Source organism: Acanthaster planci, linkage group LG11 (genome assembly GCF_054643075.1).
Source record: "Acanthaster planci isolate LZ-2023a linkage group LG11, COTS_SCS, whole genome shotgun sequence".
Classification (NCBI taxonomy): domain Eukaryota; kingdom Metazoa; phylum Echinodermata; class Asteroidea; order Valvatida; family Acanthasteridae; genus Acanthaster; species Acanthaster planci.
In genome coordinates, this window is record NC_141787.1 from 6,440,206 (window position 1) to 6,456,091 (window position 15,886).

The window sequence follows — 15,886 nt, forward strand, 5'->3', positions numbered from 1 at the left end:
AGAACAAACTATCAATGAAGGAATCTCTGCAGGAGGTCCCAAACAAGTAGGTGTGGCCCTAAAAGTGTATCCACTTGTTAGAAAACATCCTCCATACCTGAGAAAATTACATATTTCTCGGGATTATGTAATGATACTCTGAAAGAAAGGTTATAAAGTTAATGTGAACCTGAATATTGCACAAACCTATCATACGCAAAACTCATATGAAGGGCTGTAAGTACAGACTTTCCCTCTTCTTACCATGCAGGGCTGCTGCCTCCATTGTCATGCCACAACCGTACCGATCGTAGTATTCCCAACGATTCCCTTGTTGTCAGCAGGAAAGAATCAACGCTGCTCCTCTGTAACACTTTGTGATGTTCTCTGTCACTGGACAGCACATGTGGCTCACTGTTTCCCACGATGCCTTGAAGAGTCAGGGTGACGACGGCTGTCGTGCCGGCCCCTCGACGCACCCCAGTGAAGACAGTGACGTGATAACGGTAGGTGTCCTCTTGATCATTATCTGCCAGGATTATGAGTCGAGCCTGGGCCACAAAGAACGTTTGTGGGGATTTTTTACAAATGCATTATTCCCTGGCTGATGTCAGCTGACAAAAGGGCATAACGATTTTCGGTGCATAGCAAAATTGATGTTAAAACTGTGTTTGAAACAAATGCTACACTGAGGTTTTGCATTTCATCATGTTTTGAGTGTCTGCAGTCATGTTTTGAAAGTTTGTTGTCATAGGTTTATTGTTCATGTGATATTTGAGCAGAACAGTGTTAGCTGCAGCTTGGTAAATGGTAAAGATTTTCGTTCTGCCACTGATAATCTACGTTGTTATTCCATGAGGCCAACATTGACTTTCGGCCAAGCCAAATGACATGTCCCAAATTTTTAATTGAATGTGTAGAAACCCTGAGTGTTTGTTTGAAAAGAATACACCTGAAAGCAGGCAGACATAAATATGGCACTCAATTCTTAAACCTGGACCGAATTTCATGGCTCTGCTTACCACAGACTGATACAGAAATCAGCAATTAATTTCGAGTTGTGGGATTTACATTTACGTACCGGTATGTACAATGTATGTATGTATGTATGTAAACAGAATATTCTGCTGTGGTTGGCAAAAACCTTTGTTTACGGTATGTAGTACCATCAAATTGGGCTCTGGCTTGCATTTACTTTATTGTAGCAAATAAATCACACATTGAAACTACCAGTGTTGTAGTTGGGTACACGTACATTACATTTCTAGTATCAATTTCTCTGCCAAATGTCAAACTAGTTAGGAGGGAGTAAGACTTAACTTTATTTTATCTCACATTTGTACATTTACCGCCTAAATTTTCCCCCTAACCAGTTCAATATTGTGCAGTGACCTTCAACTTGGTACTTGGAAAGCACTTGACTAAGACAATAAAAATATCCCTACCTTCTCTCTTTCTATACGATCCTTCCTGTGTGCCCACACTGCGCACAGCCCAAAGAGGACAAACACCACGGCAACCGTTACCACGGTGATGGGATTATCTGGAATGGTGGCAAACAGGGAAAAGTCCGTCAGGTCAACTGGATTTGGGAGAACCAGGAAGCTGGCTGCAAAGGATGTGAGGTGGTTGCACAGGCAGTGGGTCTGGGCTGCAGTGGTGAAAGGACCAACCTACGGAAAGAAACATAGTACATATGCATGTCCATGGTAAGATAATGATATACTGATAATAATGTCAAGCATTTAATTGGTTAAAGTTACTGAGTGGCTTATAGGAAAATCTTTGCTTGACAACACACAAACTTGATACATTGGTGATGAATCCCAACGGACATGGGCGGAATATAATGTGTGTGTACATACATGTACCACACTAGCATTACATGGACATCCATTTGTGTTAAGAGAGTAAATGAGTTTTGCTAGCTGAAAATTTGCGAATGTGGTTAAGCTTGTAACTTATAATCCGACCATGGCACTGTCACATTGAAGTACCCTTTGCATAGGAATGTGGGCAGCAGCAACCAGCGGGGGACTAAGGTGATTTCTTTGTGAAGAATTGTTAGTGCTCATCATACTTTCAAAATGATGCCACCACCTTTCTCAGAGGGAGGTTAGAATTCTTTTAAAAATGAAACCAATTTGAACCACTTTTTCTTGAAAAATCCCATTTTTGCCTCCCCTCTGGACCAGAACTTGGATATGCCAATGAGTGTAACAATTCATGAACAATATCCGGTGCCTAATTTGGTTGAATCTCACCTTACAGCCGTCACCTAGCCATTCTTCTCTTGTCTTGTCCCAGAACAAACACTGTGTACTGAAAGCATACACATGATACTGCTTATTAGTCACATCAGTGCCATCCCCTCCGTCCAGTGTCAGGTAATACCTGCCAATTTCAGGTAAGTTCTCGCTCGGGATGACCCAGAGGTAAGGGTCAAAGGTCATGTTTGTGCTGTTCAGGAACACGTGGGGGTCTGTTGCAGCCCGTGGCATGGTAACAGAGGCGTTGCATAGTGGTTCAGTATCGCTTGTTGCCAACTCGAATCGGAGGCACAAATGCAGTGGAAGGACTTCTGTCAGCCCAGATGATTGGTTCAACTGGATCCTGATGATGACAGCTGCATCTGGATTGGTCACATTGAAGGAGTAGCTGTGATTGGTTTGCTGACCAGCCAGTGGTTGGAGGACTGGCATGACACTGTCGCCATTGGTTACCATTATTTCCACATTTTGTGGCAGAGTCTGTACTGCGATCTCTGATTGGTCATCGCCGTGTCCTAGTCTCAAGCTGGTCACATGAGTTGTCACCAAGCTGCTACTCTTGGCCCAAGAGAAAGGATTCTGTTGAAAGTGATGAATCTTGGAGACAACAGGGAAATGTACAGAGAAAAATTTTTTATTGTACATAAATAATTTCGATGTTGGATGGATCCTTAGCACAATAAGCAATGCAAAGTTAGGAGTTACTGCTTGGATGCCTCAGTGCCTGTTACTCATTTGGGCTCAATTCCTGACTGGAAAAAGTGGACAGTATAATTATACGCAACGATTTAGTGTAGCAGTTGGTCATCTATGCTTGGGAGGTGATCCCTTTTATAACCTAGTCTTGACTGGGCCTTTATAAACAGACTAGGACTATACGCAGCTTTTACTTCAGTAATCTACTTTGTTGATGTCTATATACTGTCTTTGATTTGAGGTAGCCTTACAGGTCCGTTTAGACATAAGAGCATGCTCTGATAATCATACAGCTAGTTCCTGCAATTGGATAAGCATGTTCAGGCATGAAGCTACTCACAAGCAAAATGAAGTTTAACATGCAAGAAAAACTTCAAGCTGTGGCTTTTTCAGCAGAATACACCTTGCTCGATATCCATAATATGGGTGTTTTATAATCCAGCACACCTGTGTATCGATGACTTCATTATTTGAGGATGCTTGGTGCTGATCGATGACTGTGCTCAACCCTGCTGGTAAGCGGAACACCACGTCTGAGTTCTCAGTCTGCAACACCAGCCCATCCAGGCCTCTTTTCTCTTGCCTCTGTAGGATGACTGACAGGGAGCTGGTCTGCAGGACGGTGGGTTGCTCTCCGGGCACCTTGTTGAGCAAGATGGCAGCCTGCATGTCGTCCAGGGCATGGAGGGAAGCCATAGTGACGTTACGAGTCTGGTGAAGAATTACACGAGAGAATTTGGAGCATGCAGCCATCAAATGCAGGCAGGACACAATTTCAATCTGTTCAATAAAAAACATTGTTTTGCACAGTTTCTGGATGCTAAAGTGTGCAATCTTCAAAACGAAAATTATCAGGAACTATCTGGTTCTGAGAAGATATGAATGACTTAGACATGTAGTAACAGTAGAGATGCTGTACCTGCTGGGTTCTCTCACTCTCAAAAATTGGCCCGTAGTCCGAAACATTTCCACTTTGTGTAATGGTGGCAGAACTCATGATGTTGGACAACCCTGATACCATAGACCTGATAGGATAGCATAAAACAACGAAAGATGAATGTGCAGATACATAAACATCACAGCTTTGTGTTGTTGATCATATCTAAATGAAGAATAGTGTACGATGAACACAGTATGCAGACACAGCAGACAAGCCCAAGGCACAAGCTTGACCTGCGTGGGTCCCATTCCACCTGAGGCACCAATGTCAATTTCACTGGGAGGCACTTGACCACTGTTTATGCTTTCTGTACTCTATCTGCAATCCAAACTTCAAAGAGACAGCAAATCTTTGTGGTACATCACAGTATTTTGTAGCTCGTCTTTATCACAGGAACTTCTCATGTAGCACATTCAAACCCTACCCACTCAACCTGGTTGGACGTTTATTCTCAACTTCTGAAAATAAAGACTTTTCAAAACATATAAACTCTCTCAAGCATCAGCGAGACAGAGCGACTGATATAGCTTACGTGGCTGCCCCCTCGACCACGTCTCCATCCACACCCATATCAGCTTGCTCCTTCAGCCAAGATCCCATACTCAAGAAAGCAGAAGCAGTAGACACCTACACACAGAGAAATGGACCAGAGATACTTCAACTTGACCTTGTGACACCTGGCCTGTAACTGGTTGTCATTTCAGACAGCTTGAATTGAGGTTGCATCCGAAGTGGGTATTTTGTGGCAAGAGCAACAGCAGTGGTCAGTGGTGTGTTACAGAAAGTAACTGCAGTGTTAATGTAGTTCAGATTTGGCCATATATTGCATAGTAACACGAGAGGAGATATCTGCATATACAGGAGCATGGATTGGGACTTGAAGACATTCAAATATAGGGTACTGCAAGTGGCTTCTGACCCTTGCATCAAACACATGTATTTGTCACGAAACATTCCATCGACACAACTAAACAGAGATTGTGTCTGTCAGCTCTTGCACTTAAAACAATACCTGTGCTTGTGGAGATATCTCCTCAACTTCACTGGTGACCTGGGAGATGGCTGATGAAGTGAGCTGTATGGATTCCAAGCTATTCACTTTGACTTTACTCAGCATGTCGAGAAGAGACTCTCTAGCCTGTAAAACAGATGACAGAACCTGAGAAGACAATCTTTGTGATAGCTGGTAATGAGGACATGGCACAGCAGTTATTTCTGTCATAGATTCCCTGCAGGATAACAGTTATCTTGTGCTTTTAATCCGATATATATATGAGTGCTCTGATTGACACCAAAAACCTGGCTAGATTAACCTCGTAATGTCCTGATGCTGCACCCCAGTAATCAATATTATTATTATTTATTATTATGGTGTTTTATTCAATCATCATTGCAGCCAAACGGGCTGAATCGCACATGATTTCACAAGGATAGTATTAAATACAAGAAACAATATACAAAGATATAAATTGAAAAAAAATATATATAAATACAAAGACCTGTAAAAAGAGCGAACCTCCGTGGTAATTATTATCCGTCAAGATGGTCTAGAGTCGGATGATTTTAATTATGTGTGTTCAAAAGCCTGGTAAAGAAAGGAATCAGGCTATTTTTAAACCGCTCAGTTTTACACATGACTTCCTTAAATGGGTTATGATATATTAAATTCCTAGATGTCGCATTATTTAACGTCAACCAGTGATGAAACTGGGGAGCTTTCGCTAGTGACTGAGCAAATTTTAAGCAAAGTCTAATCCTTCTATCACAGAGTGTTTCAAGTTGAACAAGGCTTAGAAGCAATTTCATATGTCCGATACTGGATGCCTAAAGTTAAATGTAATACTCATTTCTGAACCCTTTCACTTTGGTGAGTTTGGCTTCAAGTAAGAGCTGGATGCCAAACAGGTGCAGCATACTCAAGAAGTGGCTGAATGTACCCTATGTATATCATAATGAGATCACACCTAAGCAGGTTGAATGGGATCAGTTAACGTAACATATGCACTCTGATATTCGCTTTTTTAACAATTTGTTGGATGTGTTTTTCCCATTTAAGGTTAGATTGAATAAGAACACCCAGAACTCTCACAGAGTCAATTTGTTCTAATACCTGGTTGTCAATTATCAGATGGAGTGGCTGAAGAATAGTTTACCAAAATAAACTCTCATGGTATGGCAATTTTTAATATTAAGATGCATGTTATTTTCTGTACACCATTGGTATAACGTATTAAGTGTGGCTTGGGCGTCAGTGGCCGCACCCCGCTGTGTTTATTCAGCGATTGTCATGTCGTCGACATACGTCCCACACTAGGGTCCTACAGAGGCGAGAGCATCATTAATAAGAACAAGAAAAAGCACTGGCCCCAACCGTGTTCCCTGAGGAACAACTCCCGCTGTAACTGGGGACCAATCAGACAAGCAACCATGATATTGCTCACATTGGGTGCAGCTAGTGAGGAAATCAGCGATCCAAGGAATCAGCCAGCCACGAGGATTTAAATTGAGCAGTTTTGAAATCACAATGGAATGGTTTACCCTGTCAAATGCTTTGGGACAATCGGTAGTAAATAGAGTTGAGACAGAAGTTGGTTTATCAGCAGATTTTGCAAGATAATTAACAATATCAACCAAACAACAAGTAGCTGACATTCCTGGGTGACTGCCAAACTGATTCGGGTCTAGGCAATGATTAATATCGGAGAGTAACCATCTAGTAATATGCAATTCAGATATTTTAGTTAGATGATCAGTAAGTGCTTTCAAGACTTGTCCATCCAACACTGCATCCACAATGGTCCCACACTTTGGCAACTGTTTTTAGGACAGATAATCAAGGCCAGTTTGGATGACATCACAAGAGAAATTAGACTGATTTATTTCAATGAAGGTATGCAAAAAAAGTGCAATCTGCTTCCATACTGTATATAGAGGTAGTCATGTAGAGGCACTGCACTCACCCTCAAACCCTGTTGTGTAATTATAGCGAATGGGTTAATTTCATAGTTTATGAGACATACGCATTTTGCTGTGAAGGTAGTAAGTTTATTTTGCTGTTTTGGGCAAAACACTTGACATAACCTAATAACTTTCTTTTTAGTGAGTGGTTGATCACCTGCGCTCGTTTTTTCTTTTGATCCTCCAGTTCTTCCTTGTGTTTGTTCTCAACAGCCTGTTCAATGACCCCATGATCCTGATGCTGGTTGTCCCTTTCTGACTTCAGGTTCAGTAAGGAGCCGACACTGGTGATGACCTGCGTGGCTGCCTGGACATTTCCTTCTTCCATCAGCTGGTTCAGTTTGGAGTACTTGTCAGAGGTCAGTTGCAGGGCCAGTGCCTCTGGGTCATCGCTCTCCGACTCCCGTACCTACTCAAGGAGAGCCGTCATAATTAGTCCCGTAAGAAAGGGCCATTACCAAATATGTAGTAATTAATTGCAAACCTGGTTCATTTGGGAGTCTCGATCTGAGGCTAGTTGGAGGTCTAGTGCCTCCACATCAGTGCCTTCTGACTCTCACACTGTTAAGAAGTGTTAAAAACATACCGCAATTATGTTCACACTGGACCTACAGATGGGATTGATACAAAACCTGTTGTAAAACAAACCTCTGTCCAAAAGTCGCCACACCTTGTGTACATTTGTGTTTCTCTATGGTGCTCAATGGGCTGTGGGCCCCTACTAGCACACAGGGAAGTGCACATGTAAACAAAGTGTGACATCATCAGTGCATACATTTAAGTCTATTGCTGTATTCATGGGCAAGTAGTCATTTAGAGGAAACTTGAAATTTACCTGAAAATTTGCCAACCACAACACTGACACAACTACTGACGAGTGTAAATTCAGCCTTCAGTTTGCTCTTAACTCTGTGAAACTATTATTTATTTTGGCTTTGCTGTTGAAAATTTTACACTGCAGTCATTTTTTCAATTAAACATTTGCTCAACTCTCCTCAATTTGCCGGATGCCAACATGATCAGGAGGTAATAGTTTAAATGGAAATGACTCCCCTGCACACATTAAATCTACTCACTACAGCAGATAGCAATGTGTAGACACTGGCACCCAAAGAGTCGGTCACTTTGATCTTAATGTCCACCCTGTAGCCTTGGCTGGGTTGGCCGAGGGGAAGGAGGGTTGCTGGAATGTTTGGGTCCAATCCATAGAAGAGGAGAGTGTCTTGATTGAGGGAAACCGTGAGATACTATTAGTTTGGCTTGCAATTTGAATAGGGTAAAAGTGGCAGTGGCGTCAAATTAGCGAAAAGCTTCCTTTTACGGTCTGTAGCTTCAAGTACACAGTTTACTGCAAGGAATATTGAAAGGTAAACCATGTTTACCAGCTTTGGTTATGCACAACAATCACAGATTTAGTATGAGAAAGTAGGTGTGAAAAGTACTTGACAGGATCACTGGATAAAATTAGGCACTTTTAGGGGGGACTTGCCTTTTCTGGATACTTGCACAGAAAAAAAAACAAGATACATGCAGATTACAAATTATAAAGCGAGCCATAAGCCCTTCAGTGCCATTGAAGTATACAGTCTTTCGAAAATCTTTCTCAAATATGTTACTTTTTGTGCTCTAACAAAATGACATCTGATAAGCTGAAGTCTCTCCATCTCAAATCTGGGACACCCGTGGGATTTAGACTGCTTGGAGCTTTTTGAGCAGCAACAGCCAAACAAATTCATACGGTTAATATCGTATATTCATTTCTACAGAAACCAACCTTCTACTGAGGCATCAGCATGAGCGCCGCCCCCAACAGACCTCTCTGCTGCTTTTAGAGTGTGCACCTCGTATGTTAGTGGGGTGTGTATGTCCTCAAAGTGCTCACAGATGATGGAGAAGTGTGTTGTCAGGACAACCCCTTCTGCTGGTGTGATGGTGCAGTTGCCAGTGGTTGGAGGGGAGTTCACTGTGAATGTGTACTCTGCAAAGCTGATTGATCCACTCCTGCTCTGCACTGTGAAGTATTTAGCAATGTGAGGAAATCAAAGTTGAAGGTTTGAAGGTTAATTATGGAAAAATGTGATTTCGTGCACTTTGATCTTGGTTTATGAGTGTTTTTGTTCAGTTTTTCCTTTGCTATGCATTGAATTCATACCATTGGCCTCATGTACAGTTTGAAAGGCTGTGGGCTGCCAATTGTTCTATAGGCTAATATGTTTTTCAGGTTTGGGGTTGTTAAAGCCATACGGAGATAGTCACTGGTCACATCTTTGAAGATATTGTTGTCTGGTTCATTGTGAGCTTTCCCTGCTACATATTTTTCATCACTTCTCAAATTTTCCTCTAGCAGCATGCCCTATACATGTACTTCCTATATCAGATTTATCACGACAGGGTCCATGTGTCTTACTTTGTAGGTGAATGGTGTACGTCTCCTGACTGGATCCAGAGAATGTCCCGGCGTTGATGGCAAGGTAAGGGTGATGCTTCCCAGTTGTAGTATTCCTCGCCCAGTCCAGGGCAGGTGCTGCTGTGCTGTGGTTACTTGATCTTAGTGACCATTCAAAAGAAGGCCGAGTGGAAGCTGTACAGTCAGGACACAGTCCAGCCAAGACCAGTCGGGCAGAAGGATTAAGCTGGGACCCACAGTTCATCAAACACCTGGTTGTGAAGGAGTTTTGTGAGTGATATGCTATTTACATAGATGTCTTTAAGTCAAGTTCTAAACAATACACTGGGATGATTGATTGCTACAATGCACAAGTTACCATTTCTTCAAGTGAATTAAAGGTAGATGCTTTAGTTGACACTTTTGTCTGGATTTTTATAACCACACATTTAAGGGTATATGCATGAACTCTCTTAGGAAAATGTTTACACAAACTGTTTCTTGACAAGGGTTCCTTAATCTGACCTTATGTGTATCTTGTAAATGCAAACAATTAAGAAAAGGCTTACAGAATAAGATATTCAGGCTTTATTTACATTACCAACACAGACATTGAATTTGGAGACTAAATACATGTACATGTGTATCAGACTATCTCGGGCTGAGATAGTAGAAAGATGCCATTTTACCTAATGTAAATGCTGTTTGGATGTCCAAGAAGAATAATAATTGTCTGCTCAGCATATGCACTCTCACGACCAGTTTTCGACAGTTTCAGGAGGATAACATAACTCTGGTTTCCAGTCAGGGTTTGAGCTGGAATAACCACTGAGGTACTGGTCTGAGACAGGAGGAATCCTTTCCCCAAACAGCCACCTGAAAACAACATTTTCAAAAATACTTTCAGGTACTGTAGTTACAAACTTTTCCTTGTCTTGACAAGTATTAAGCTTGCAGGGTAACTGAAATGATATGAGTGTATTTAATATAAAATAGCTTTGTCAAATAGTGCTTAACATTGAAACTAACTGAGCAATACAAGGAGAGGACTGTATATGGCAGTTGGAAGGGAATGTGTCATACGTATACAGTGCAGTTGGGTAAAATCAAAAGTACAAGCGATCAAGTATACCAATAAAACAATGTGGTCTATAAGGCTGTGCCTGAATTACTTGGCTATTGCTTGAAATTACACATGGCTCCATGGGAACTGGCTGCGACCACTACCATAGACTTGTGCGTAATTTCAGGCCACAGCCAAGTAATTCAGACACGGCCTTATAGACCACATTATTTTACAAGCAATTCAAGCATGGCCTTAGTTCAGAATAAAACAGCACAAGCAGGTTGTGGCACTGTACCATAAATCAGACAGAAAGTCAGAACAAGTACCACTTACATGAGGACTGCAAGATATTCTGCAACATCACAGAACAGATAACTACATCATTCAGTTACAAATACCAAGAGATTTGGAAAGCCAATGGGATTCTAAGATGCTAACCTGTGGAGGGTAGTCTGTTATGAGGAGTGAGTGTCATGTTCTCAGGGAAAGGCTCATTAGATTTGCGACAATACCACGTGTAACTGAGTCCCAGCGATGCCCTGTCTGGCGTCTGATCTGGATCAAAGGAGTCTGAGGCATCCAGAGTGATGTTGGAATACCAGCCTGTACCAACAGTGAAAGATTATTGCAAATTAAAATTTTATACCACTGTGTGGCAAGAAAGCTTTTGGGTCTTTCATGAAAAAAAGTCAGTTTCTTGATCACAACCTCCATGTCTACATGTACCGACACATATGCTTGTGCCCCAGCTGTGCAATTTATCATACCAGTAGTGAAAGGAACTTTCAATATTCCAGCCTACATGTACATGTAGTTACCCTGTTTTACTCATCAAACATCTATCTCTTGCACATGCAGCCCTTTTCACTTAGTGTCCAGCTTAGGTATTTAGCAGACCTGTTTGCTTGTCTAACTTTTTACATGTAGATGTCTTGGTCAGCCATCTACCAATGTATTTCAATTTAGCTCTTCTGTATAGCTTTTTAGCTTATCTTTCCAGTAATAATTCTGTGAGTTGTACTTCTCTAGCTAAGTTCTCTGGGTTAAAGTTTTAGTTTATGATTATTGCTACATGTAAAAACAGAGTAGACACTGTGGGAAAATACATGTACATCCTCTTGCGGCATTTGTGCCCAGTGGGCATAGTGGTCACATTTTAAATGCAACAACATAAAGGTTTAGGCTTGGATTCCAAGGGATCTTAGTCATTATATGAATTTACCGGTAAATATTTACATTGGTATTTACAAGAAAATGTCTACTTGTGGATTTCAACTCACCTGTTGCCAGTGCTGATCCTCCCCTGATTCTAGCTACAAGACCAGCAGGAATAACTTCAATATAACTATGGGCAACATTCTCCATACTGGCTTCACTCTCTTCCTTCATCACCAAAGTGACGGAAAGTTGAAAGATGTACATGCCATACCCCAGAGTGAACCCCGGAATGTACATATCTGCAGCCTGTGCGTTGACGCTAGGTGGCAGGCCAACCTCATTGGATGGGCTTGGGACTGTGAATAAGCTGTCAACTGTATAAACCCTCCATTGGTAGTGTGCTCGCTTGGCCTGTTGGCAGTTGATCTCAACTGATGCACCAAAGATGAATGCTTTACTTCGGCTGTACTTCTTAGCCAGGTAGTAGCTACTGCCACCATCTCGTATGTGAATGACCGGTATCCTGCAAAGGTGTGCAACATCTTGGACATAAACGTAGGTGATGGCGATCCATTCCATTGCCAGATTGGAGCCAGTAACCCGTGGTGCATAGAAATCAACCTCTTGGTAGGTGTGATTCATGACTGTGGCATAGGACTTTGCTGGGTCGGTTGGCAGAGCGAGATTCCGTGGTACAAATTGCATAATGTCAATGTTGTGCCGAGGCTCGGGTAATGGCTCTGAAAACCCATCCCCGTAGCTGACGCTGAAGGATGAGTTTGAGCCGAGACTTTCCACAAGTACAACAAATGTGATCGGTTCACCTACAATCCCTGGGCTGTTGCTGACCAGATAAAGACTAACAATGGCATCTAGTACCAGCACTGATGCATCCACTGTAGTATAACTTGAGTAAAAATTGCTGGCAGTTGCTTGAAGATTGAAAGTCCCATTGGAAGGAAACCTGTAAAACAGATTTCTACCAGTAGTTTCCATGTGGTATGTCTGAGTGTGCCCAGCTACTCTCCAGGTAACAAGCTCAGGAGTGCCAGTTCCTTTTAACTCAAATGAATATTCATTCTCCGTCACTATTGGATGGAGGAATGGTGGTTCCTGCCAAAACCAATCTCTTTCACTGCTTGGGAAGTAGATTCCACCTGTTTCAGATGAAATAACTAAAGTCTGTCAACCACTTGTCTGAAAGGCGTGTTACACTTTGTGTTACTTGCATTCTAAGGAGTGCAAAAAGCATCATTCACTTATAACGTAATATGAGCTTGTTTGGAAATAAGTGGTTTCATTCAGTGGCAGAAATAATCAGATTTTTCTTTTCCAGCCAGCTAGCCAATTTATTTGTTGATGGAAGTTTGCCAACATACTGTGGTGGGAGAGACGGATCGTCATGTGAGTGATTGGCTGCAGTACTGCCACACGGGTACTATTCACAGTGGAGCTCAGGTCATTGTAGACATGAAGTGTGGCATGGTAGATTCCGGGTGTGGTGTAGGTGTGTGGTATGATAAGGAAAGAACTTGAGTCTGTAATTCCAACCATGGAGGAATTACCTGTGGAGATGCAAGTGAGCAATTAGGAAAAATTTAAAGTGGAGAAATGAAGGTACACGATCAGTTGCATTCATGAGGTCTTAACCATCCTCTAGTTCACTCCTGCTTGGTTTGGCCCCTTTCCCACTGGGTTCATGGAAAACAAATACTTCACCATCAGCATTTCTTGTAATTATCACAATGAGCCACGACAACAGATTAGATTTCAACATGTTGATCTTTGGTTGGGCTTGATAGGCCATGTCACTTTTAGCTTTTTTCTTTCATGTACAATGAATGCCCCTATTTCTAATTTTGTATTCAAACTCCAGGATTAGACATCTGACCCTCACAATTACAACCAAGGCTAGTAATCACTCGCAACGCTTGCCAAGCTTCGAAGTTACAGTAAATTCATATCAACTTTGGAGGTATAAATGGCGATAGCTTTTACACTTGGAATGTGGCTTCTGGTGTGATCTTTTTAATATATTATCACATTCCCTGCACATGCTTTTGCTGTCTATTCAAAGTGTTGTCCACTAAAATCAACATGAAGCATTTGCTCTCATTCGCAAATCAACTGTACACAGGCCCAAGTCCTATTACAACTGCAATTAAATGTCAATGTATTAAGCGAAGCTCGTTTTCAAAGCACTTACCACTTGCACCATCTCCAAAATCCACTGAATACCTCATGCTAGTGGGGATGGGACGATCCAAAAACTGCACAGAAAATTGAACAGTATTCTCAACTGCAAAGTTAATAGGAGTGTTGGATTCCAATATTACGGATGTAACAGGGTATTGAGTTACTATGCTTATGCAGGCCTCTTCAGATGTGAAGTTATTGTAGACCTTGGCACAGATTTGGTACTCTGCAACTGTGGATAAAGGAAAATTGAAGTTATGAAGTAATGCTCAATAAGTGATTACTACTGTATAACCTTTTTTTAATAGCTAGCCCTGCTTATTGGTGATTATCCCACCAGTAGGTGAGGTATATGATATATTCAAAAAGGCAAGGCCTGAGTTAACAAATTTATTAAATTAATCTAGTTAAATTATTAAATTGAATTTAATAAAATTATCTAGTTATGCATTTCTGAACTCACTTTCTAAAAGTGATATTGTCATCTGATCAACATCCTCTGGTAATCTTCCCTGCCTCTCTTTCAGCACTCTCAAGACAACTGATGGACCATTTGTGATGCTCCATTCAATCATTGCAGGGAATCCTGACTCGGCCGTCACTGCCAGTAGGACATCATCTCTGGGAATCACAGTGGAATGACTGGAGGCAAGGGTGACCCCCAAGACTGGGTTCATCAGCGTGAAGGTACTCAGGCATTGTAGATCCACGCGGCCGTTCCTGACGCGGAGTGTTAAGTCATGGCTCCCCAGTGAGATAAGATGCTGGAGATATTCTGTGATGATCAGGCTGTCTTCAACCACCGTTGTTTGGATTTTCATTGTTGATGCAATTGCTTCATACACCTCCACGTTGTCTATGAGAAGGCTGTAGTGTAACCCTATTGTGTACTCATGTCTGTAGTGGACAACGATGTTGCTACCATACCGGAAGATTTCTTGCACCACTGCATTGGTGTCTGTGATAACACACTGAAGCCAGTCAATATCACGGAAAACAGCAACTTGTGTGTGGTGGTAAATTCGGCCAAATGAGGTTTGACATGATGTCAACACCTAGGGTTAAAATTAATGGAAAAAACGTAAGCATTGTTGTTCCTTTAAATGGCAAATCCAATTTATAACTCTTTTACTGCTTCAACTGGAGCATATCCATTTCTTTTGGAAATATTGCAGTATTCAAAACCCTGTTTTCCATGTGTATTACAGGCAATAACTGAACTACAGTTCAACATGCAACAGTGTTTATAAAGTCAGTTTCATCCTGATTCTATTAAATAATGCATGTCAGTTTAAAACCATAATCTAATCTTGACTGATCCTTGAGTCCCTTTTAGTAATAAATTCCAACAAACCAATTCAGGTTTACTATTACTTCAATTTTTATGTCACCAATTTCGGGTACTTACACGCCCCTTTGTATGCTATGGCATTATTGAAGTGTTAGGTATTTTGAAGAAGCTCTTGTCCATTTCCACTTTTTCGGTAACAAATCATTACAATAGTGGACTAATTAGGAGAACAAAGGCAGAAAACGTAATATGGGATCAATATTAAACTCACAGTATAATATCCAGGATGAGAGTACTGATGTGATATCCCCAGCTGTAATTCTGTAGCAGTAGTGAACAGTTGATTCTCGTCACCAAAATCCCAAGAGCACATGATGTAGGGTTCCCTGGTGTAATCCGTTTGAAAGATAAATATCACAGGATCCTTGTAGCTGACTTCAGATGGGGCAGACACCTGAAAAGGAGCTGAGAATATTGCAACAAGTGTTGATTTAAAGTCAGTATCTTTTATGTGGAAAATAAAATGAACCTGAACTGAACTTTATGATAAAAATCGGAATCTGGTGCCCACAAGCCAAGTCCAGAAAATTCAGCCATCATTAGTGCTTTTTCAGTTTGCCCTTGATTTTGGTAAGTGGGGCCTAGTGCATTTAATGTTTCTGCATTTTTGAGCAAGATAAGATACCGGTACCCTCTATTAAAACGCTTGCAGTGATTAATTATAAATTCTAATGGACAAATTTTGACTTAATTTTTATGTATGATGTAGGCTACCTACCTTGCATGGTTGCATTTGTCATTTTCAGGTGCTTTGTTGTTACGATTATCACCAGAATGAGAAGGCTGACCCACAAACGGAAACTGGTCGTGCACTTTGTCTCCATTGGTCTTAGCCCATTCAACAACGAATCCATCAACTTTGGCGTGAAGAACCCTTTCATTTCAT

General features: G+C 41.4%; 1 protein-coding gene across 1 annotated transcript in view; it reads right to left on the reverse strand.

Annotated features, from left to right (window-relative positions):
• The window catches only part of LOC110988122 (polycystin-1-like protein 2), a 22,466-nt gene extending 6,585 nt beyond the window's left edge, over positions 1 to 15,881 (reverse strand). Inside the window, exons 1-19 of the mRNA XM_022251377.2 lie at positions 15,719 to 15,881; positions 15,212 to 15,405; positions 14,113 to 14,704; positions 13,660 to 13,881; positions 12,833 to 13,018; positions 11,576 to 12,610; positions 10,734 to 10,898; positions 9,919 to 10,105; positions 9,251 to 9,501; positions 8,618 to 8,854; positions 7,920 to 8,065; positions 7,001 to 7,252; positions 4,898 to 5,023; positions 4,418 to 4,512; positions 3,865 to 3,970; positions 3,393 to 3,656; positions 2,244 to 2,846; positions 1,425 to 1,652; positions 244 to 530 (exon numbers count right to left, since the gene is read on the reverse strand). Of these exons, the coding sequence (XP_022107069.2) occupies positions 244 to 530; positions 1,425 to 1,652; positions 2,244 to 2,846; positions 3,393 to 3,656; positions 3,865 to 3,970; positions 4,418 to 4,512; positions 4,898 to 5,023; positions 7,001 to 7,252; positions 7,920 to 8,065; positions 8,618 to 8,854; positions 9,251 to 9,501; positions 9,919 to 10,105; positions 10,734 to 10,898; positions 11,576 to 12,610; positions 12,833 to 13,018; positions 13,660 to 13,881; positions 14,113 to 14,704; positions 15,212 to 15,405; positions 15,719 to 15,881 (5,339 nt within the window). The remainder of the gene's footprint in view (positions 1 to 243; positions 531 to 1,424; positions 1,653 to 2,243; positions 2,847 to 3,392; positions 3,657 to 3,864; positions 3,971 to 4,417; positions 4,513 to 4,897; positions 5,024 to 7,000; positions 7,253 to 7,919; positions 8,066 to 8,617; positions 8,855 to 9,250; positions 9,502 to 9,918; positions 10,106 to 10,733; positions 10,899 to 11,575; positions 12,611 to 12,832; positions 13,019 to 13,659; positions 13,882 to 14,112; positions 14,705 to 15,211; positions 15,406 to 15,718) is intronic.
• Positions 15,882 to 15,886: the final 5 nt, after the last annotated feature.